Source organism: Scatophagus argus, chromosome 16 (genome assembly GCF_020382885.2).
Source record: "Scatophagus argus isolate fScaArg1 chromosome 16, fScaArg1.pri, whole genome shotgun sequence".
In the NCBI taxonomy this organism is placed as follows: Eukaryota; Metazoa; Chordata; class Actinopteri; family Scatophagidae; genus Scatophagus; species Scatophagus argus.
The window spans coordinates 14265239-14289557 of record NC_058508.1 but is presented as its reverse complement, the minus strand read 5'-3'; the positions used below and the strand labels follow the sequence as shown (position 1 = coordinate 14289557).

Here is a 24319-nt window from a genome sequence, read left to right as displayed (position 1 = left end):
AGCCATGTGTGTCATGTTTTGGAGACCTGATTTTGCCAGTGCATCCCCTGTGGGTCCAGCACAAGAGGAAGGTCATCCAGGACACCTTGCTGAAGCTCATTAAGCCTGTACTTAACACACTGTTTATACTGTGTGATGGAGCCCCCTGCGGTGCATCGATCCTTCAATGGATCCCGTCCCGAGGGGTGCTCTCACAAACCCGGCAGCTTGCCAATCTGCCCCTTTGCATTGTGGTCCCGCTTGCAGATTCTTAATAGGAGTTGATCTCAAAGGAGAAAGCAATGTGACCTTAATGAAGGGCATACCCTTTTCAGATGCATAAAGAGGGTTTGGGGGTTTATTCTGTTTTAGTTCACAGCTGTACTTTGAGCTGTAAACCAATCTAAACTAAGGTTTATCATTTGTATCCATACAGGCTTGTTGCATTCACATAATTAATCTTATTTTGGTGCATCTGTATCCACCCCCAGACAGTCAAACAAATGTAAGATGCTCGTCTTGTCCAGTTTGTCGCAGGCAGGCTTCATTAGGACACCTCAACTGCACCGCTCTCCTCTGAGAACCTGTCGGGTTATTCATAGCAGTGGCTCAGGTTGGGGTCTCACAGGACGTCTTTCTGCATTTTTGCTGCAGCCTGGCAGCCCTCGGGGCCTTCACCACAATCCAAATCCCTCTAAAGTGATAGCTCTCCTTGTCTGTCTCTCTGGAGTGGACACGGTAGATTTGGAGCTATTTTAAACACGTTTGTCACATTGCAGTATGCTAGTATAAATATTGTGATTGGACTAATGGCCTAGTCTGCTGCAATGATTTTTTTTTGATCCACACTGAGCTTATCTTTTTAGAAAGATTTTAACAGGGATCTCAGTATTGACTGACCCATCTCTGACAGATCAATGTTAAATGAGGGATAAATAGAGGCTTATATAAATGGCAGTGTAAACATGTCTCTCAGTGACTGCACGTTATTCTAGTATGTGTGATTCTCTCATGTTGTGACATGACTGCTGAGCTCACACTGAATCATTGTAGCAGTTTATATTGATTATCATAGCATGCTCCCTACAAGCGACATTAACTCCATGTACAGCTGAAGTTAATATTGCACCACATTCAATGAGTTTGTGACGCAACCTGAAAATGTTGAACCTGATTACGCACAGTGACTTTTACAAAAGCTTATTTTACAACAGTAACTAAAATAATACATTTATTTCAATATTAGTAATGTGACATAAAGTCCTGAGTGGAAGTTGAATTTGATAAACAGTGTCTAACTGTCCTTAGACTAATGAGCAGACCGAGCACCAATGAAATTATCCTCCCATTAGTGGGATTAACATGCTTTCAGAGAGATAATTGCTCTCAGCTGAAAAACTGTCTGACAAAATGGATTATGAAATTTGATTGACTGCAGTGGGTCACACATATTAGAACCTCAATTACTTTTGGCATGTGGTCTCAGTGGCAACCTACTGTAATTAATTGGCTAATTATATGGCAGTGATTGTACTTAATTTAAAAATTATAAACAAAATGTTGCACTCCAGAGATCTGCTTCCTGAATGCCATTAAAACATGAAACTGTGTTAATATTGATTGTTAATAGTGCCTAACTCCACTGACTTTTAAACTAAAAAAAACCATTAAGCTGAGTCCTTGGCTGGCCCAGTGCCGCTGATCAATGCCATGTAGCATCCAAAAAGGAGAAATTCAAAATCAAAGCTGTCGCTATAGCAACGCCCCTGCCAGATTCCACCAATCAATGGAGCCCGTGGGGTTGCGATGTGCGCCAGGGAAAGGCCAGCGTCCTACATAAAGAGTGCAGGACAGGGAGCCGGGCGGCACACACGGGGCAACACACCTTACTGCGCACACGCAACAAAGCCACAGCAGCAAGAAGAAGAGTCAGGAGAAGAGTGGCACAGAGTGAGGAAGAGAGGGGGGAAAGGACAAAGGAAGAGAGGCAGGGAGTAACTGAGAAGAAATGGTACGCTCATGTGAACAAGGGATCCCTGCCCGGGTCTATGTGGGCACCCTGCTCCTCTTAATCCACTTCCACTCTGTCACAGTTACAGGAGGTAAGATAACAAATGGCATCAGTTTGAGTTGTTTGTCTCTGTGTTTTCTAATGGGTCATATCACTTTTGAATCTTTTTTTTTTTATTGCTGAAGCTGTATTGTTCTATTTCAGTCCAGTTTCTCCCACACTGTCAGTGGATAGTAGGGCACAGCATGTATGTGTGGCTCGTGCTCAGCCTCCGGGCAGGGAATGGGTATTCATCTATTCTACTCGTCCTGTCCTCATCTATCTGTCTGCTGGGTGCAGGGAAAGACAGGCAAGTCCATTTGCTGCCTGGCTTTGTGCCGGCTCAGTAGTACACTACAATACAAGCACTGGGGGAAGGTTTTTCTTACTCCTTAGAGGAAGATCTGACTTTGACAGATTTTAAATGAAGCTAGTGAAGGCCACATTCCTGTGCTGTCAGATTAGATTTCATCTGAAATTCCTCGTGAGGACAGACTCATCTAAATCCTATTTTTAGGGACTGTATATAAAATGTTTTATTTAATGTGTTCAGCTGCTCTCAGTTTGAATGGAAGAGACACTGAAACATTCTTTATTCATAACTTTTGTTTTTTTTTTGTCTGCTTTGAATCGAATCTCTCAAATGTCAGATTTTTTTTTCTTGCAGAATCAGTGAAATAAAGATAAATTATGTAACAGATAACACATACTGTTTACTCAGTGACAATGAATTTTTCAGTTTGCTACGCTGTGCCAAAATCACTAGCCAGAACACACCCTCACATGCTCCACCATGCTCAGCTGGCTCAAGGTGCTGGCTGGCTAATTGGAAAAAGGCTACTTTGAAGTGTCGGCACTTGATTGTGGTAAAGATACAGTATGAAGACTATGATGTGTTCCAGGGAGCCAAGTGTGCTCCCACTGTGTCTCATTAAACCCCCAGTAATAGGCCACTGATGGCTGTGGCAGAGCAGAATTGAGACAGTAGCTTGTCATGCTGAGTCTTTCATATGTGATTCTCCAGTATGTGGCACTTGTACTTTTCTGCACAAGAGCGCCCATAGAAGCAGCCATCTGCAATGGCGCCGCAAACTCTTTTCTGAGCACCTGGTACCGGAGGTTTTCTGAGTAAGCCACCTGGCTTGTTGCTATCTTTCTCAATTCAGTGAAATCAGAAGAATGGAGGGATGAGCGAGTCTGCTTTTTCCCTGACACATATTATCAGCTGCGGTTTAGTCAGAGAGTTTGTGAGTGCTTTTCTAGTTCCTGCTGAGTCAAATCTGATTTAAGATGTGGAAAAAATGAGTATGAATTCTCCTGTGAAATCTCAAAGAGCAGAGTCAGATTATGGCGATGAAAAGAGAACATAAGAAAGAATGTAAAATACTATCCAAATTCAGAGAAAGAATGAAACCGATCTCACAAAAAGCAGATGTTGTAGTGAAGTTAATTGCAGTTCCATTTCCTCTGCATTTAAATAGGGATGAATATATTTTTAAGCATTGCTAAGTCCACCACCTTGCACAATTTTTTCTACAGCTGCCTTGAAACAGGACATAGGACTGGACAGTGTGGCCACGGTGCTGAATCACTCCATGAGTTTGGTGCAGCGTATGGAGACCCTGCTGGCCATGGGGAACGGCAGTGATGTCAATCTCCGTGTGCAGACCATCAACACAGACGAGGTGAAGGTGATCCAAGCCCATAGCCTGGTTCTCACACTGCAGAGTGACGTGTTTGAGGAACTGCTGCTCACCCGCAACAACAGCGCTCTGGTTTTGAGGGAAACGCCCGATTGTGCAGCTGTCTTTGACAAGTTTGTCAGGTGAGTGTGACTCATGTGTTCAGAGTTCATCAGGCCTGATCAAATGTAAGCATTCAGGAAACTGTGGAGGTGAATGCAGTGCACGTAGCTATTTAGAAATCTTCACTCAACATTCTGCCTCGCTCCTTTGGAGGAGTGGGATGCTCCATCTTGTGAAATATTCTAAAATTACATCTGCTGTTTTAAGCTCACGGTCGAAAATCGGACAGTGTGGGTTTATTCAGTGACTCAGAGGAGCGAAAACAGAGTTCAAAACGTAGTACGCTCAACTTACTTTACTTACTCTTGCAGGTATCTGTACTGTGGTGACATCTCAGTGCGGCTAGATCAGGCCATTTCCCTGCACAAGTTGGCCAGCAAGTACCATGTGTGGGGTTTGCAACAGGGTCTGACCCAGTATATGACCCAACATCTGTCCAGTGATTCACCCTCAGGCCATGTGATCGGCTGGTACAACTATGCACTGCAAATTGGGGACATGGCGCTGCGGGACAGCTGCCTGCAGTACCTGTCCTGGAACCTGTCTTCTGTGCTGCAGAGCGGAGAATGGGGCTCAATCAGTGAAGACCTGCTCCTCTCCTTGCTTCAGCGCTCTGACCTCATTCTGCAGAGTGAGCTGGAGCTCTACGAGGCCCTGGAGGCCTGGATTAGCCAGAACCAGCCTGTCAGTGCAACAGTGGAAAGTGCCCTTAGGGCTGTTCGATACGGCATGATCCCCCCTCAGCAGCTCTTCCGTCTTCAGAAACAGTCCCCGCTCATGCTGAAGTATTACGAGTCTATCCGTGATCTACTCTATCTAGCTTTCCAGTTTCACTCTGCCTCACCTATCCAACTGGCCAAATACTTTGATGTCAACTGCAGTATTTTCATTCCCCGTAACTATTTGTCCTCCTCCTGGGGTTCCCCCTGGGTCATTAATAACCCCACCCGTGATGACCGCAGTTTCAGCTTTCAGACCCAGCTCGGGCCCAGTGGTCATGACTCCAGTAAGAGAGTGACCTGGAACGCCCTGTTCTCCCCTCGTTGGCTCCCACTCAGTGCCAGGTCAACGTATACTGAGCTTGGTGCCATGCAGCCTACCCGCACAGATGGCGGTCGACCTCGCATCATTGTAACACCAGCCACTTCTAGCCCAGACTTTGCCGGTGTCAGTTTCCAAAAGACGGTGATTGTGATGACAAGACAGCAAGGAAAAGTGGTGGTTCGCCACGTCTATAACTTCCACCAAAGTACAGAGGAGGCCGGGGATTTCCTGTTGGATGCTGACCTGCAGCGTCGCTCATCAGAGTACCTAATTGACAGCTCACTCTATCTGCACATTGTAATAAAACCTATCTACCATACTCTCCTAGTTGCTAGGAAGTAAAGGTGGGAATTTGGTCTGGCCCCATCATCGGTCATTCACCCACCATCACATGCATATATTCCAAAGTAAACTCATATCACAGCACATGTGTATGCAGTGACATCTCCATTGTTGAGTTGTGCATTTTGTTGTCTTCCAACTATTAAGCAAGGAAATCTTTGGTACAATAAAGGACTCACAATTTAACAGCTCAGCTGTGATTATCACAATAATGATGAGGGGCTTTTCACTATTTCATTCATACTAAGAAAAAAAACACTAGACTGTACAGTGCTTGTTCAGGTATTTTATAGTCTGGCAGTTTGTTTGTTAACTTTATTAAATCTGTGTGATGGTTACATTGTTTGCATAGGTGCTATAGAAATATTACTTTAAAATAAAAACTTCTTGCTACAAATTTTATGAATTTCACTATTCAGCAGTCAAATATAGATTTTAGGACATGACACTTAATTCCAGTTATGTTTTCTTTTACATACCAAAATGTGTACATTAAAGTGCAATCCCATTATCTGTGTTCCTTATATAACTTACTTGCAAGACAGTGACGACTGTAATAGCAGCCCTGTTTTGTTTTTTTAAATTGTTACATAAGCATTTTATCTAGCTTTTAATGACTACATCAGTATGTGACACATGCAAAAATAATAATAATAATAATAATAATTAAAGACGATGGCGTAAAATATCTGTCTGTGGTGGCTTATAATGATTTTCATTTGTAAAAAATAAACTTTAAAAAAGAAATTAATGTGGCATCTTTTTTTTTTTTCCACAATACAAACTACGCATCCCACGGTGCTTCGCTCGAGGCAGGAAATGCGTCATCACGTCGCTGGAACCTTCAGCTGTCAGACTTTGGCCACCCTAAAAGTGCAGGTTTTGTTAGCAAACTAACTCGAACTGTACGGCCCGCGTCTGTTTTATTTAAAGTTGTGCATTCTTTCGCTAATCGATCTTTGAACGTGCGAACTGGTGATCGAAGCACTAAAACCGCACGAAGACGACACAGTTAGTTTTAATCGCTGCTAGTTTTTGCAGAAGCCAGCGATCCTGAGCGGTGTAAGGCTAGATGCAGGGAGGGAGGGAGTAAAAAAAGGCAAAAGTCTTTGTGCTTCCCTTCCCCCTCATCAAAGCAAAGGGGAAATGTCTCTGTCCAAAGGAGGTGAGTGTTTGTTAAACATCTTTTTCAAAGCAAGCGTGCATATATTTTGAATATAGAGACGCAGTTTCCGTGAAAGTAACGTTAATTTAGCTAGCGACGTTTGAGTAACGTAACCTTGCCAGGTGGAAATCTGCATGTATGAGAGAAGGAAAAAGAAGCTAGCCAGCATGTCTTTCCTGCTTTCTGTCATTATGAGAAGTCTGTAGACACCCCGGTGTCTGAAGGTATTTATTGTAGACCTGTCGGTACTTTGCTAAGTGATTGTTTGTACTTGTTCATGTTTTAGCTGTATGGTGTTCGCGCATCGCTTCGTTTTAAGTTACCGTGTGGTTAGCTAACAACGTTTTTCACGACAATAGAGGACTTTTGCCAAGCTGTGATTATCAGCGAACTTGCCCCCTCAGCTGGAAATCACCGAGCTGGGATTAGTTTCTCTTTTTCGGTTAAAGTGAAGCACATTGGGACTACAGGTGTTTGTTTCTGTCGGCCTCCTGATTCATGACTGATTGGGTTGTGTCGGCTCTCCTTGGCGAATGTGTTGGCGCAAAAAGCGTCACTTCCATGAAAACTGATTTTTTTTTTTTTCCGGAGTGGAAATTCCTTTATTTTAAAAACTGGCGGCGATGCCATGCCAAAGACACCAGGGTGCTATCACACACACACACACACACACACACACGCACACACACACGCACACACACGCACGCACTGAGCTTCCGCCGGTCATTCTGCGAGTGTCTGCTGTATAATTACCGCACACTTTTGAATAAAATAGACATCTTGGTCCTGCCTCTGCGTCACACACACGCACACACACTCACACACACACACACCCTCACACACAACATGATGATGATGTCAATTTACATTTCAAGTTCACCGCTTGTGCTGTTACACAATCATACTAGCGTTACTATGGTCGGGAGTACACACTGTTTTGAGAGGGCTGTGTAGATTGGCTCAGGCACTCACAGCCCTTGGCCTACCATGGCATGTTTTGACTTGCAGCACCAATACCTAACGCAGCCTCTCTTTGTTGACAGTTCGCTGGCTGCAAGCAGATACTCTATAGCTGCTACACAGGTCCTGTGCAGTAATCATTGTGTGCACCAAAGCAGCCCCAAGGTGTTGTGAAAGTGTTTGTTTTTGTTTCTGGACACTAAAAGGAGTTGTGCTTTTTGCGGTCAAGGGTGGAATGGGCCTAAGTGCACTGCATTGCTGTTCGTGCGTATTGCTGAGGCATGTTGGGAGATTGGGTTCTCTCTAACTGCACTGATAGGGCGGTGTGGAAGATTATCTGTGCATGACTCATCCTTTTCTGTATATGGACCCATTCTGAGGCTGGAGCTTCCTGATGGTGACTCGCCACACAGCTATTGACAGTTTGATCCCATGCAACAATCCAGAAATTCTTGTCCACATTACGTATGTATTACTGCACTCTGGATAGTTTCCGCAGAACATCTTTGGTTTTCTTAGAATTGCAGCATTTCCTGTCAAACCGGGGCACTAATTCATGACTGCTCTTTGTAGCAGCTGATAGAGACCCCAGTAATTTTAACAGAACATTTGCTAAAGTATTGATTTTATTAAAACCTGGTATAGCTGCTTGCACTATTCAGGCTTATCCAAACAACTTCACATGCAACACTTGGTTTTCTTAGGTCCTGAGCAGTACACCTCCAGTGACATAGTTGCATCCCCTGGCAATGCTAAAGAGTAATCGCATCATTTGGGTGCAAAAGCTTGCACAAACATTTTATACCATCTCCAGTATCCCAGGTCTCAAGCTCTACCCAGCATGCATTTGGTGGCGTAAAAGTTAATAGGGGTCCCCTCTTGATATACTACACGGTGTGTACTTCTGGTAGTAGTAAACCTCTATTAATACATATGCACTGTAGCTCTCAAGAGCTCCTGTGTGATGCTGCATTTCGATCAGTTAAACAGTTTGCAAGAAAATCAAAGGACAGACAGCTAGAGACTTCTTTCAGGTAACAAGATTACTAGTTCATTTGAAAAATGCTTCAGCTTAATAAATATCTTTCCATTATGGGATAAATGGAGATTCTTTACATAAAAATGTGGCAAAATGTGCCATATTTGTAGAGCTGTCGCTATTACATAATTGATTAGTTGATCTAAAGGAAATTAGTTCCCAGTTTCAGTTTTGATTGTTTCCATAAATTATCAGGCTCCAGCTTCTTAACTGTAAGTGTTTGCAGAATTTCTTTGTCATTTATGTTAATAAATGAAAAATCTTTTGCTTTCGGACTTTCACTTGAATAAAAGATGCAATTTTAGTGCATCGGCTTTGGTTAATTTTCATGAGCATTTTTCACAATTCTTTGACATTTTATAGACTAAATGACTAATGGATTAAAGGAAATAATCAGAAGATCAGGGCTGCCACTGATCTTCTGATTATTTCCTTTGATATTTGATTCAAAGCCCTGTACATTTAGATAGAAAACCAGGTTTTAGTGCACACATTGATTGGGACTGTTACTCTGCATCACCCACTTCCTTGAAATACTTGCTGCTTTCTTAGAAAAAAGTACCTGAGTACATGCATAATTTTTCCGTGCTTCCTGGATCGACTTTGCAGCTGAGGCCGATGTCATGGCAGTATTGCATTCTATGAGGCTCAGTTTGAGCGGCAGGCTGGCCTCAGTTGGCCCTAACGGGGACAGCGAGCAGCAAACGGGCCAGATGAAGTGACATCATATTTCCCAAAGGGTCCCTGACAGTTGTTGTGTTTTAAGCGGATGTGTCCAGTCTGACTGGCTGTGAGTCATATCCCACCCCACAGTTTCAGCTACAGGGTCAACACACTCGAGTCCAGCAATACTTCACTGCAAATGTGTTGAACAGTAACTCAGAGTTAATTTAAACTGTGATATACAATATTATAAGCTGCATGTTTACAGTGTAATTTTAGAAGAACAGCTTTGACATGTCAAATGGTTTTTGCACTTTTCCCACCATGTTTGTGCGCTACATTAATTTTATTGCATGAACAAAAGTCTCATTTGTCAGGTCATCAGAAGGTTTTGAGTGCTCATACCTTATCCCACGCAGAGGAAATGCAGTCTATTTTTGGCTGAGCATGTGTGAGTAAATCATACTTCAATCTCTCCCCTCCACATGAGACTGCCGTAGTCTCTCCACACACTGTAGGCCTATTTTAGGGCTGCAGCACAAAATGGACTTGTCTGACGTTTCAGTGGAAGACCACAGAAAAAATCTTAGTAAAACCTCACTTCCCTTCCAGTCTGATCTAGCAAGGAGGGGTTTACCCAATCGTACTTCCTCTATGCTGTGACTCGCTCAATGGCAAATGCATCCCCACAGTAATGATGACAGTTGAAATCAAACCGATGAAATGACCCACTGCTAACTTTTGCAAGCTTTCTAAAGAGCTGTTGCATTTGTGAATGCAGGTGAAGGTGATTCGATTCCCCAGATGCTCCTAACTGGGGTAGAATAATAACAAAGCCTGGCCCAGACCTGTCTGCAGCAACAGTACAGAGAGAACAAGAACAGAAAATAATCAGGCAGGTCTAAACTGTTTCTCATCATATCCCACTGGGGCAAAACTGTGGTTGAGTCCTTGCACACACACACAAACACACATTTGAGGGTCAAGAAAAGTGTTCTGTTTATCCTGGCGACCTTGCAATGAGAGCGAACGTGCTGAACATGAATGTCCATGTCAGGAGAAGTCGAGTTGTTTTTCCGGTGTTGTTGCTTGCAGGCCCGGTAGCTGTGTCATTCTGGCATGGAGTCGCGGCCCCTTGTGGGAAGTCCCAGAGGCTGCTGGTAAACTGTGTTTATGAATGGGCTGCTGTCAGTGATTTAAAACAGAAAGGTCCCAGAGCTGCACAGTTTACTCTAGACATGAACAAATAAAGATATGTGAAAGATACTTCAACTTAAACAGAACAGGGGATTGAAAATTAATTTGGTTGCAGTGATTTAAACAGAATAAAAAAAAGAAAAAATCATGACAGGAAGGAAAGCTAGATTCCCTTGAACTCCACCCCCTTTCCCTCTACATTTGAGTCATCATACCAATGCCGATTAGTCATACAGTCCACCTTCTCTCTATTGCAGGGCCTCATCGTTGAGTACACCTAATCTCTAGTTAGATAACAGATCATTTGCTATAGTTTGTGTCAGAGGCAGCCACAAAATGATTGCTACCTTGAAAACACTCCTTACTAGCAGAACAGAATAAAATCCCCTTTCAACAGGCCAATAGGGACATGTTAAAACAAGTGAGGTCCATTTAGTTTGCACTTAATGATTTGAATTGGAATTGTATATCTCTGTTTTGGCAAACTTGTCCTCTAAGCTCAGAGCAATGAGTGTGTGCACTGTAGATGTTTTCCATTTGCCTTTGTCCTTCCACAAAACGCTCCTGATCATACTAAGCTGTGGTTGCTGCTAAATACAGCTTTATCGATCACTCTATACCCATCATAGATATGAGATGCTAACGGTTTTCTAATTCGTTGCCTCCTAGGGAAGAAGAAGAACCCTGGGCTGAAGCTGGCCAAAGAAGTATTTGCGCAGCCCACACCAGCAGCAGCAGCGTAAGGCTCCTTTTTATTTAAATTATTTGTTTCACAGCGTTGTAGTGGAAGCCAATCTTTTGGGGGTTTTTTTTTCATTTGGATGGACAGAGTCGGACAGAAAATTGGACTTTTCAATTTACATTTTATAATTATACACAGATTTGTTCATTTTAATCTCTGCACCACACCATCCAGGCTCAGTTGCGTCTCCCTGCAGTAACCACCGCCTGAAGCGTGGATTTATGCTTCAGGCCTGTTTTATCAACAATACACGTGTAAACACGAGGTTGATGCCAAATAAAAATGCACTGATTAATTACATTTCTCTACATTTTGCAAGCCTGCGGTTCAGAGTGTGCTGCTGTTCGTCATGACACATTGTTTGTAGATCCTCAGCAGCTGGGAAACATTAGATTATATTAGATTCATCTTTATTGTCATTACACATGTATAAATACAGGGTAACGAAATGTGGTTTAGCATCTAATCAGAAATGCAAGGAGTAGCTAGTAGAGATATACAGTATGGTACAGTATACAGTATAGTACAGTGTAGTTTGTAGTAAAATTATTGTGTACAGATAAATAGGGGGGCATTATGAATAGGCGGTAATAAAGCCCCCCTTTTTATGTGCTGAACAGGGAGCATGCTGAATATTTAGGTGCTGCTGTATTCATTCATGGGTAAACTCTAACTTGCACTGTACATTTACTGCCACTAGAAAACACTGTCTGCTCTGAATCCTGACACCAGCGCTGTCTTTCATTCAGCCACACGCTGGCTACAAGCAAACACTCACACCAGTCAAAGTAGAACTGACTTACCCTGTTCTTGGCTGACCGGTATAGGCAGTCATTTCAGTATTGCATGAACACTGTACCATACGAGCACATCGCTGATGTGATGTGTCACAATGACGGACTTTAGATTTATCCGTCACTGTTAAAGAAATTCAGTCAGGGACAGAAAATATTTGGTTAACGTGATGCCTGGTGAGAGAAGCTATTCCACCCTGAGAAGGTCTCAGAATTAAGAGCCAGAATGCTAAAATGTCCTGAAAATATACCAGCCCAGTATTATCTTATCTTATGGCATTTACCTAATAATTTCAGTCAAGCTTGAGAACTGCATTGGGTAGTCATATAAGCAACACACAGCATTAGATTTACATTGGTTCAAAGAGAGTGAGGTCTTGCATGGATCATTTGAATTTATCTTTGCTTTTGGTGCCAACTTTAACCAATGTTTTTCTCTTCCTGTAGACCCCCTCGGGATCTTGACTCGAAAGCTTGTGTCACAATTGGAGATCAGGTAAAAATTAGCTCCTCAGAAACATGAATGTTCTGTTTTTTTTATTTTTGTTTGTTTGATGGCTGAGCTGAATAAATACATGTAACTTCTGCCTCCTCTGTCCAGAACTTTGTGGTGAAGGCTGATGACTTGGAGCAGATTGCAGAGCTGGGGAGGGGAGCGTACGGGGTGGTGGACATGATGAAACATGTGCCCAGTGGTGTTATCATGGCTGTCAAGGTAGGCCAGGAAGCTGCTGCTCAGGTTACTTGATTTGGCATCTCTGCAACGGTGCTATGCTTTTAAAATAGTACCATGACACAGAGATGTATTCAGCTTATGAGCTCAACTTGCAAACATGTGGATGCGATCTATTGGATGTATGTTATATCGAGGGTTATAGGACACTGAACGCCATTTGACTCAAAGTTTATCTGCCATGCTGATGACACTGACAGCCCAGTGTGTGATGTTTGTGTCCACAGAGGATTCGTGCCACAGTCAACACTCTGGAGCAAAAGAGACTCCTGATGGACCTGGACATTTCCATGAGGACAGTGGACTGCTTCTTCACTGTTACCTTCTATGGCGCCCTCTTCAGAGAGGTGAATAACTGAAGAAATTTATGGCTGGCATGAACTCCTGCTTATGTTACACTATATAGACAACAGTATTGGGGCATTATTCATGCAGTAGAGCCATAGTGAGGTCAGGCACTGATGTTGGATGAAAAGGCCTGGCTCACAATCTCCGCTCCAATTCGCCCCAAAGGTATTTGATGGGGTTGAGGTCAGGACTCAGTGTGGGCCAGTCAAGTTCTTCCACACCAAACTCACCCAACCATGTCTTTATGGACTTTGTTTTGTGCACTGGGGCACAGTCATGCTGGAATAGAAAAGGGCCTTCCCTAAACTGTTGCCACGAAATTGGAAGCATAGCATTGTCCAAAATGTCTTGCTGTGCTGAAGCATTAAGATTTCCCTTCACTGGAAGTAAGAAGCTGAGCCCAACCCTTGAAAATTCCCCTGTGAAGAGGCTTGTCTGGATGCTTTTGTCTACATAGTGAATGTTGAGTGTGAATTCATCTTGTTTGTGTTTTTTGTGTTTTTTTTTTTTTTTTTCAGGGTGATGTTTGGATCTGTATGGAGCTGATGGACACGTCTCTGGATAAATTCTATAAGAAGGTTATTGAGAAAGGGAAAACCATCCCCGAGGACATCTTGGGCAAGATCACCATAGCAGTATGTTGTGTCATGTTTAACTCAACAAGTCTCACTTTGATATACAGGGTGTTTTATGTGTACATTAGTGGAGGAGCTCAACATAGCAAAGTTTGCTCATTTTGTTTTCTGAGAGCAAGATGAAAAGAATGATAATGTCATGATCATGTCAATCATATTTGATGTTTAGGAATTACAATTCAGATGATTTCATCACTGCTTTCCAAGCAAGACTACAGTAACCAATGAGAGAGACATGTGACAAAGGTGCCACATAACAGACATTCTCGCCTTGGTAGCCACCATTTGCTGCTAACATTACTACCCTTAATGTGAAGACGACTAAAACTAACGAAACTAACAACCCGTGTTGACCGCGTCACAGCAGCCATTTTCTTATCCAAACTTGATAAGCCTTCTGCTTTTGTTTTTCTTTTTTCTTCCTACAAAACAGGCTGCTACACTGCATCAATCAGTCCATTTTGTTTACATCTCCTTCCCCATGAGATCACTTGAGATGGTGCATTGCTCCCTTTGGCGAATACGAATTTTAATTTCCTCTAGTGTGTGATGCACCATTATTTCCTAATTTTTTGTGAGCAGTAGAGATTGGAGAGAAGTTCTGATGTTTCTCACTATGAGAGTGAAGCAGATTTAAGATTATAAAACTCCCGTAGCCTGAGCCCCTTTTTTTTCTACTTGGAAACACTGCAACTCTGTGGACTGAGGCTGTTTCACTAGATACTTAAACATGTGTTAAATATTATGACTATAAGAAGTTACATCACCGACCCTGATGGCAAATGCATTATTAAACAAATCAGTTTAGCTGATGTTTACATTATATTTATATTGTTGTTATATTTATATAGTTATATTGTTTATGTCAGTGTAAAACAGAGATGTCTTCCACGAGAATATTTCTTGAAGAACTCATTCTTCTTCTTCTTCTTCGCTTTTCACTACAGATCGTGAAGGCATTAGAGCATCTACACAGTAATCTATCAGTGATTCACAGAGGTAATCAGAAGTTCACATCATCGACGTGCACAGCTTTCAGTTTCCTGAAAATGTTTCTCAGCGTCCTCTCACTATCTCTCTGTGGTCTGGTCCCTCTGCAGATGTGAAGCCTTCCAATGTTCTGATCAACACTCAGGGCCAAGTGAAAATGTGTGACTTTGGCATCAGTGGCCACCTGGTGGACTCTGTGGCTAAAACAATGGATGCAGGCTGCAAGCCCTACATGGCGGTAAGTGTGAACTCCTGGTGCCAGCTAGCTGAGATTTGAAAGGATTCTCCAAAGATTTACTGAAGGATCCCTTGTGTCTTCAAGCCCCTCTTTTGTAGTAGTAAAACCAGAAACCTCCATGACCCCAGACTAATCAGGCCTCCACTGTCTTAACCCCAAAGCTTTCAAACATCTTGCCTGGATTGGATTATTGTAAATCCTCTGTCTCTCAAAAAAAAATCTGACAGATTTGTTACACTTATTCTCATTTTTACATGGCCTTTTAATTGTTGATAGGGTTTAATTCCTGTCTGATATTGAAAAGGCCTTTAGCAATTTGTATTTATTTTTATACAGTATGTACCTCTTTTTTTGGTCTATTCATGTTTAAAAAGTAGATTTAAAAATACCTTTTGTAAAGCAAGCCTTGTCTCCAAAAATTGCAGTATACTTATAGGCTATAATTATAGTTCAAAATATCGTCAGGTAATGGTGGTACTTAATGTGTTGCTAATAATTTTTATTCCAGCCCGAGCGGATCAACCCCGACCTCAACCAGAAAGGCTACAGCGTCAAGTCAGACATATGGAGTCTGGGTATCACGATGGTGAGTATCAAAATCTTTGTTATTCTCACAGTTATTAACAGTGCTATTCTTATTATATTTAAGAGAAATTAAATCACTGCCTGAATCCATGTTATCATTGCCCTTCATTCACTAACTCGCAGTTCTTTTACTTTGTGTAATTGTGAATAAAATGATACTTATACCTTTCTAAAAGCTTGTTTCATATATTGTTAATATTGATGGAAAACACTAAAATATACATGTTGACTTGGGTTTGTGTATGTGCAGTTTGATTTTTGAACAGTTGATTTTACAACAGTTATGAAAGACCAAACTCTTATTAGCATATTAACATTTCTTGAGTGTGTCATGGGAAATGAAAACAGCTTTCCCACCAGTGAAAGATGAGCTTTTTCCATTCTGTTTTCCTCCTTTTGTTCGACATTCATTGCGCTCTTCATAGTGCACGATCAAAAACAAAACAAACAACCAGCAAAAGTTTACTTTGTCATATGATACACTTGGTTAGATGTGTTCATTTACTTCACAATGTTAAAAGAGTTCACGTTACTGGTAACTCATATTGCCAGACAAAAGCTAATGCTGAGTCATGAAGCTCTTTCACAGTCTTGCTACCTCTGCCATGTGTGTGCCGCACATTAGTGGCACATGCTGTCCTACAGATTGACAAAACTTTACTTTCAGGTCACAAAAGTGCTACTTTTAAGTCATATTGATCTCTTCTAGGACCAATTTGACAGGGTTGAAAGCCAGAGAAAGTTCTGACAAGTGCTTACAAGAAAAATATCGCACTGAGGCAGATCATAACATGCCGTCACGAAATGCAGCTTAAACATGTTCCGTCCTTGTTCAAATCACTGTCACCTATAGATCGAGTTGGCCATTTTGAAATTCCCCTACGACTCATGGGGCACCCCGTTCCAGCAGCTCAAACAGGTGGTGGATGAGCCGTCCCCGCAGCTGCCTGCTGACCGTTTCTCCCCAGAGTTTGTAGACTTCATCTCCCAGTGGTGAGCCTCACACTCAGTGACTAATGTGTAGACTTTCCTCCTTAATGCTCCTCAGTCACCTTGTGGCACAGACGCCCAGCAGGGGTCAGTGTTTGCTCTGCGTTTACTCACTTTAAGTGGCACAGTATCTGTGGTCCAACATTACATTATATAATTTTTTACTTCACTTGCTATTTTTAGATGTGTTTTATGTGAAGTTGTACTACATTTGAATTTAGCTATTGGCTGTTTTCCCCTCACCTTTGCATTTATCTCTTTATTTTTACAGCTTAAGAAAGAAGCCAAATGAAAGACCAGCTTATACAGAATTAATGGTGAGTAGTTTTTATTTTTTAACCTTCTCACCCAAAACGTGCATTATGCTACTTTGTCTACTATCAGCATCCGTTATGTAGTGTTAAGTGTGTTCTAGTTCTTGCTTTTGTCCACAAGAGGCCAGGCTTACCCAATTAACCCACAAAGATGATGATGTGTGTGTTTCACAAGTAAATAAAAACAAAGCTACCATTTAAATAATTTTTCGTCATTCAAGAACATATATCCATGTTTTTTGTCCTTCCTTTGTTGCAGCAACATCCATTTTTCACCCTGCATGACTCGAAAGAGACAGACGTGGCCAGTTTTGTCAAGGTCATCCTGGAAGACTGATGGGTTCCCTCCAGACTCCACCATGTCAGGGTAGGCGGGGACCTCTCAGCAAAACGCACCAATGGCCTACCGTTTTTAAAACTCACTGGAATGACAGACTTTCATGCACCCACACACAAACACCAGGGGGGGGAGGGAGGGGGGGAGGGGAGTTACCCAAAGACTGATGGCAGCCCAGCAGCACTGAAGTGGGAGAGTGGTGGTGGTGATATGAACAGTCCAAAACCCAACTGGAGAGGTTTAATTCACTCCTCCAAGCTTCCTGTGTGTGCAGTTATTCAACATGAGAAATATGAACTGATCGATTTGTTGTTTTTCTTTGTCTTGTTCTTCGTTTGTTTTTTGCCCCACTGCCCTTTTTCTTCCTCTCTCTTTTCTGAACGGACAGAGCCAGCCATTATTACTTTGTGACACATATTGTATGAATACTTTGAATTTCATCTGCAAAACCAACAGTTAATGTGTATGTTGTGTGCTGAAAGCTATATTTGCATATCCGTTTGTATGTTTTCTTTTTTCTCATTACACAGAGTTTTGATACTGTACAAGTGTGAATTTTACCAGACTTGGGCCTTTTTTTTGTCGCATCGTGTCAGGTGAAGAGTTCTGCCCTGCGGTGATTATTCTGTGCAGGGACTGCAGTTGTCAGGGGCATGGGGGCGGCGTGGACGGGGCCGAAGGAGGCTCCAGAACTGAGACAAAACACATATGAAATGTCAAAAGGTCACAGTCTGGACTGGAGGAGTTAGAAGTCATCCCTAGATCTCTTGGCGGCATGCGAGGCAGGAATGTATGGGCGTCATCTGAACCGGCACCCATCCGAGCTGAAACCCTTCATGCGGTGACCCCCAAGTGTACTCTTCTTCTTCTTTCTCGAGTATTAAAGAGTCTGATTCAGTGCTGCCATTGTTGCTACCTGGAAGTATTCAGGGGTTGCTGAATCAAGCTTACAGCTTTATCTCTTTCTGTGTGCCATTTTGCAATTCGTTGTCATGAATTACTGCATTAATTGTGTTTTTTCTCTCTTTTTTTTCCATTGGACTTGTTTTGCCCTGAATTTTGATTTAATTTAAGCAACATTTAAACTTTTTTTTTTTTTTTTTCCTCCTCACTAGGTCTGCCTTTCTCAATTCTGGAGTCAGAATAGTCTTTTCATAGGAGGCACTTGTGTTGTTTTTTTCCCCCCTAGAGTCCTTGTTATGCATTACACAAACAGTATGTTAGGGAAATAATTTATGTTTTGAGGATGTAAATACTATCTCTTTTCTTTTTTTTTTTAATGTAACATGGCACTGTCCCATCCTGGAAGTGCTGATGAGTGGTAGAGTGGTTGGTATTAGTCGGTTTTAATGCAGTGTGACACACATACACACACACACACACACACACTCGCAGGGCCAGCTGACTATCGTACACCTATTTTGGACTGATGTGCTGTCAGGCTCCACCGCTCAGGTTTCTGTGCTCTCCTTAATGTGGAGACGACACCGTTTATTTTTCCCGAGGTCATATTCTCCTTGAGTGCCGGACCGAGAGCTTCTTTTCAGTCCGTGGTGGGCAGCCGGTATCTCTTCTGTCTGACCGTACTATGCAGAGCGTCTTTGCCTTGGACCCACAGCAAGAGGCCCCTGCCATGTGGCAGTTTCCCCACTCCCAAGTGTTCAGAGACTGTGATGATGATGATGATGGTGACGATAGTGATGATGACTGCCATGCCGCCATTCGTGGCTGGCGTTCATTGCCTTTCTGGTTTACACTGTAGTGCAACCTTTATCAAAAGTCAGTGAGTTAGGAGTATTTATGATTGTGAATAATAAGGGAAAGCTAGCAACACCACAAAGAAGCTGCTGTTATTTCTTTTTGTTTTTAGTTCTCTTTTTTTTTTTTTAGTCGGCCTTCTTTGGATGGCCATTCCCTTGGTGTGTAAAAAGTGACTTTTTACACTGATCACAATGAGAATGGAACACTTGCTCTACCTCTTACTCCTTCACTCTATTTGCCACCTTTTCATTGGGTGGGACTGACAAACTTGAACTATGGAAAGACAAAAAAATAAAGGCTTTATTGTTCAGTATGTCCGTTTATAACTTGCCCTTTGTGATTGCTGCAGGTTTAGAAATGAAATATTATGTTCATGGGTAAAACACAGATTACAACACTGCCAAAGTTTAAAGGGTAAGTTTGAAAATACCAAAACCAAAAAACTCATACTCGACTCATACTAATATATTATTGGGTGTATAGATAGTGTGATGTACATTCATCATTTGTTACAAAAACTATTAAAAACACATCAAATATCCACATCGCTGCATTGGCTGACGTACTCCTTCATTACCTTAAGGGGTGTTTTGATTCTCCACATCCATGATTTTAAGGTCACGTTTGAGTTTGATTTCCAGCTAAAACATTTTTTTGTTTTTTGTTTTGCATTGTTAAACTATTGCATCTTGATTTCACAAAATCAGCAGATTTTATTTAAACCCTGACGATTCACAAGAACATGGCACATAAATTCATTTTGTTAAGATCCCACATGCTCCATGCTGCAGAGCGTCTTTACCATAATTTGTCCCAATTTCATCAGCAATCCAACAGCTCATGACAGTTGTGGACTCGATGGACTTTACCATGGCTCGGGCCACGACATTAATCATTGGTTGTCTGCAAGGATAGCATCACTCTTAGTTTAAGTAATTTGATCTTGAAATTTGACGTTTGTTTTAAGACGTGTCTTATCCTGACTTATTTTAAGATTTCTCCCCAAGTGAAACTCACTTTCTGCACTGGCGGTCAGATGTCTTCGATGTAAACGAGACAGTGGCGGTGTCAAAGGAGTCAAGTATGCCAACTTTAGGCACCAAGAAAAATAACAAAAAATCCCAAGAATGAGTAGTAGCAGCCAGGTCCAGTTTTAGGAAATCGTCATAGGTGCATTTTTGAAGCAATGAAGGTATGTGAATAGTTGCACAGTTGAATGTCAATAATAATAGAATGCGGAGGCAACTACTTAATATGATGGCAAGTAGACATATTTATAAAGTCGTGCATTATTTCTCTCTGTGGTTAAATTGCATTTCAGGCCGCTCCACAACCCACTTCATTCGTACTTTCATGTCACTAACAGTTCCACTTAAGGCTGTCATTCCTGCAACCGCCCACTCTAATCAAGATGAGAGATACTGCAGCTGACTGATCCAGCTGATAAGACAGCCAAGTCTCCAGCTCTCTGACTCTTCTCTCACACGTGATACTGTAAAGAAGGTATAACGTAATGGAAGTGTGATTGAAACAAGAGCCGGAAATGGTACTCCTGTCCGCATTACATGAGCATGGTTACTTAGGCTGGATGGATACATAGGCTTCAAACTCTGTAGTTTTAAGCTTTAATTCCAGATAATTTTCTGTAAATTGTCATTAACAAATTTTAAGGTCTAACGGTTTCCAGTACAGTCCAGTTTCTCCAATCCAAATATTGCAATTACTTGGTTTATTTTAATCACACTATGCTTCTTATCAGTCTATGTATCTATATCGTTGTGTAAACATCCTTATGTAAGTGCACAGTCGTGATACTTCAGGATGTGTGATGAATAGAAAGAAGAGTCTCACTTTGATGGCTCTTTCTGAGTGCTTTTTTTTTTTTTTTTTTGGCTGTGTTTACAACAAGGGTTAACAAAAGCTCACTTTGAGTGAACTACTCTGCTCCGAGTGTGTCCGTCAAAGACCGATGACTTCATGCCAGGATGAGAAAACTTAATGCCAGTAGAGTGCAGGCAGTCGTCCAGTGTGAGGGAGAGAGTGGTTTGTCAGCTAAACCAAAGACACTTTTAAAGAAAGAAGTCTTTTGATGAGAACTTACATAAAGCTGCTCAAAAGATTGTCGTGTGAGAACTAAAATAGGCAGCATCCAGTTCAATTACTGTACCAACTCAATTCATTACAGACTGTGACGCAGAAGTGAATCACAGCCTCTGTGGCTGTAAAGGGGCCTTTTAGGAGCTCAGCAGGGTAGCAGCAAAAACTGAATGGTTGGGTAATTGTGGCTTGTTTTGTCCTTAATAACAAAAGAATGAATACATTATGAATACATGACATTAGAAAAGCACATTTGCTCAAATACTGCACTTAAGTACAAATTAGAGGCACTCAAATTTAGTCTTATGCTACTTTACATTTCCACTCCACTGCAATTTACTTTGTACTGCATTACAATTATCTGACAGTTATAGTTGCTAGTTACTTAACGCATCAAGATTTTACATATAAAACCTGTGATGATCTTGAAAAAAGATGATGCACCACTAAATTAAGCAGATTAAACCACGCTACACTGCAGAAAATAGTTCGCCTATCACCGCCAGGGAAAATCACTCAAAAATCACAGTGACTAAAAGAAAAAATCAAACTAAAAGACAAAATCAAAAATATTTATCTTTAAATCCAATAGAAAAATAACTTCTTCAATCAACTGACAGATCTCATGATCTCATGACCTGCCTGGAGATGAAAATCCTTTGTTGTATAAGATGACCTGTGGTGGAAAGTTAGAATGTAGTCCCTTTTCTGAAGGGGGTGAAAGAGCCTTTATAGAATCAGATCTTCTTAGGCCTTGGGCTGACACTGCAGAACATTATGCAACATGCTGGGCTTCTATTGCACCGTGAGTCTAAGTCTGGGAGGGGTGGTGGTGCGTGAGGACATGGACTCATGACAGGTTGAATAGCCTTGGATACCCTTATTACAGACAAAATTACAGGGTGTCTGAACTCTACACATACACGCAAACATATTGTATAACCTATATAAGAGAAAATGTTATGTCAGAACCCTATTCAGAACATACTGTCATCTAGCAGTCATCCTTTCATCTCTTCAAATGGGAAAAGATTGAAATATTTGATGGAAGTTGACCTAAGATAGGACCTTTGTCAGATATATTCTACAATCCAGAATCAAAAATGAAACATTTATATTTTTGCAACGAAGGTAGCATCATGTTGTTAATTTCAATGTTCATTTGAAATGAGAGTCAGTGAGAAGAAGAAGAAGAAGAAGAATCACTTTATTGGCAGTATATATATATATTTATACATACACACTGAATTTGTCTTCTGCATTTCACCCATCCTTAGTTGAACACACATGCAACACCCAGCAAATTACATGCAGTGAAACACACAGGAGCAATGGGCTGCATCAAGCACCCTGAGAGCAAATTGGGGGTTAAGTGCCTTGCTCAAGGACACACCAGGCAACTGGCAATATGTTAGGGACATTTTGTTTCTGCTGCAAGATGTTCACACTAGAAAACTCTGGGTTAAGAATGTGGACACTGTGTACAGAAAGGGCCAGAGCCGCCTCTATTTTCTGAGGCGACTGAGGTCCTTCATCATCTGCAGGACGATGCTGAGGATGTTTTATGAGTCGGTGGTGTCCAGTGCCGTCACATATGCCGTTGCCTGCTGGGGCAGCTGCCTGAGGGTGAGGGACACTAACAGACTGAACATAATCATCAGGAAGGCCAGTCATGTTGTGGGAGAGGAACTGGACTCTCTGACAGTGGTGTCTGAGAGGAGGATGTTGTCCAAAATAAGGGCTATACTGGACTTTCCCTCTCACCCTCTCCACAATGTTTTGATCAGCTACAGGAGCTCATTCAGTAAGAGACTCTGACTCCCACAGTGCACCACAGGAAATCATTCCTGCCTGTTGCCATCAAACTTTTTATTAAATCAACTCTGCACCGTAACGGACACACAGACATACTTTTTCACGGAGACGTATAAATGTACAGATACATGTAAATTTAGAGATTTAAATTTGTAAATTTTATCATTTTCTTTTTCTTGGTCGGGAAAACTGCAAAGTGCAATGCCTGTACGTAAAAAGAATTTCCCCTCAGGGATAAATAAAGGAATTCTGATTGACCCAGTGTTGGTGTTATTTTTGTATTACTTGTGGGTTACTGAATCAGAACAGCCTCTCTCGGGTGGTTTTCTGTTAAATTAATATCATAGCAGTGACACTTGGTCAAAACATCAAGTGTGTAAAAGATAACATTAAATCGAGGCTACACTAAAACACACTGTGTCAGTTTTTAATCTGGGAATTTTTAGTGTGAAGTTATGATAGCAACATGATTTTATTTGTTACAATAATGGATGTGGAAAATTTGGCTGATAATGACATGACTTTCACCAAAAGGCATCAGCGTGAGATAAAGGAGGACATAAAAGTTAATCAGTCCCCTCAGTAATTGGATACTTGGAGGGTGGGGCTGAAATAAATGCTGCGACTGGTTAACACAAAGTGCAAGTTTGAATACAGCCTAGATTTGATGCAATGCTAGCTCAATAATGCTAACGCTTAGCCTGAAGTGAACTTCTGCAATGTTGCATGTAAACTTTCTTCCTTACATCCAAAGCCTCCAGGGCAGTGCTGTGCTCTCTGGATTCAAAGGAGTGGGCAACAAAGCAGACGCTAGACCATGAATAAATCTGCTGCAGAAGAAAACGTCTCACAGAGGACTCGTACAGGATGAAGCAATTACATAATCACATTTTGGTGACTTGTTTGGGAATAAAAAGGGCCCATGGCTTGGGAATGTCTGCTACTGTATTTTTTTTTCTTTTTATACCAGGTGGCTGTGAGGATTAGACATGTACAGCTTTTGAATGCCATTAGATGCGAGGTCACAGCACTATGTATCGAATATAAGGCCAAAGTTGGATTAAGCATCAAACATAAGCAGTAAAGGCCATCATATGTCATAAGTAGCACCTGCTTGAGAGATATTTCTCAACCTTGGTAACTTGAGAGGACTTTGTGCTTTGAGCTGATATCCCCAAACTCCAGCTGCCTTTTGTAAACAGAATCCAGAGTAGTCTGAACTTGCTGGAAATACAGCACTCTAGTATTACACTCTTACATTCCAAAACAGCAAGCTTAACTTTACTGCTTTGTGCTAAAACACAGCATTCGTCTCTCTTGTGTTGAAGGTTATACCTGGACAGATTTGATAGTCAAGCCTGGATTAAGCAATGTCATAATTAAACCCCCTAAGCACAGCAGCAAACATCCATCATAAAAATGCAGAAGCAAAGCCTGACGAGGCCTGCAGTTTCATATGTACAGAATGCTTTAATTAACTCTATTAAAGCAAATGTTTGTGATCAGCACTAAATAATAAAAATCAGATGACAGCATATTTAATCAAACTAGCAAATGTAAGAGATGTTCTACATGCACTTTCTTGCCACAGCTTTCTGCAGTCTGTCTGATTTATTGTGCCAGTTTACAACTTCAGTAAATTAACCAACTCCCAAGATCAAAACAGTTGAGTGAATGGCTCTCTGCACTCATAAAA

At 41.6% G+C, this 24319-nt stretch overlaps 2 protein-coding genes across 3 annotated transcripts; both read left to right on the top strand.

The window, feature by feature from the left end:
* Positions 1-1430: 1430 nt before the first annotated feature.
* On the top strand, positions 1431-5856 carry btbd17b (BTB (POZ) domain containing 17b). The gene is made up of 3 exons (XM_046415440.1): positions 1431-2081; positions 3569-3854; positions 4146-5856. Exons 1-3 carry the CDS (start codon positions 1988-1990, stop codon positions 5218-5220), a joined length of 1455 nt encoding a protein of 484 aa, XP_046271396.1. The 5' UTR covers positions 1431-1987; the 3' UTR covers positions 5221-5856.
* A 185-nt stretch (positions 5857-6041) lies between these two features.
* LOC124073501 (dual specificity mitogen-activated protein kinase kinase 6-like) lies at positions 6042-19262 on the top strand. Of its 2 annotated transcripts, XM_046415774.1 has the most exons (13): positions 6042-6385; positions 10914-10983; positions 12228-12276; positions 12382-12495; positions 12741-12860; positions 13380-13496; positions 14444-14495; positions 14597-14724; positions 15233-15310; positions 16163-16302; positions 16571-16616; positions 16873-16980; positions 17547-19262. In XM_046415774.1, exons 1-12 carry the CDS (start codon positions 6367-6369, stop codon positions 16948-16950), a joined length of 1011 nt encoding a protein of 336 aa, XP_046271730.1. In that variant the 5' UTR covers positions 6042-6366; the 3' UTR covers positions 16951-16980; positions 17547-19262. The 2 variants fall into 2 exon arrangements, with proteins under 2 accessions (XP_046271730.1, XP_046271728.1); XM_046415772.1 differs by having other exon boundaries at positions 6043-6385; positions 16873-19262.
* The last annotated feature ends 5057 nt before the right edge of the window (positions 19263-24319 follow it).

Coding starts and splice junctions, on each gene's coding strand:
- btbd17b (XM_046415440.1), top strand. CDS start 1,988: ATGGTACGCTCATGTGAACAAGGGATCCCTGCCCGGGTCTATGTGGGC. Junction 2,082..3,568: donor CTCTGTCACAGTTACAGGAG/GTAAGATAACAA, acceptor TTTTTTCTACAG/CTGCCTTGAAACAGGACATA. Junction 3,855..4,145: donor GTCTTTGACAAGTTTGTCAG/GTGAGTGTGACT, acceptor TTACTCTTGCAG/GTATCTGTACTGTGGTGACA.
- LOC124073501 (XM_046415774.1), top strand. Junction 12,277..12,381: donor GTGTCACAATTGGAGATCAG/GTAAAAATTAGC, acceptor TCCTCTGTCCAG/AACTTTGTGGTGAAGGCTGA. Junction 12,496..12,740: donor GTGTTATCATGGCTGTCAAG/GTAGGCCAGGAA, acceptor TTGTGTCCACAG/AGGATTCGTGCCACAGTCAA.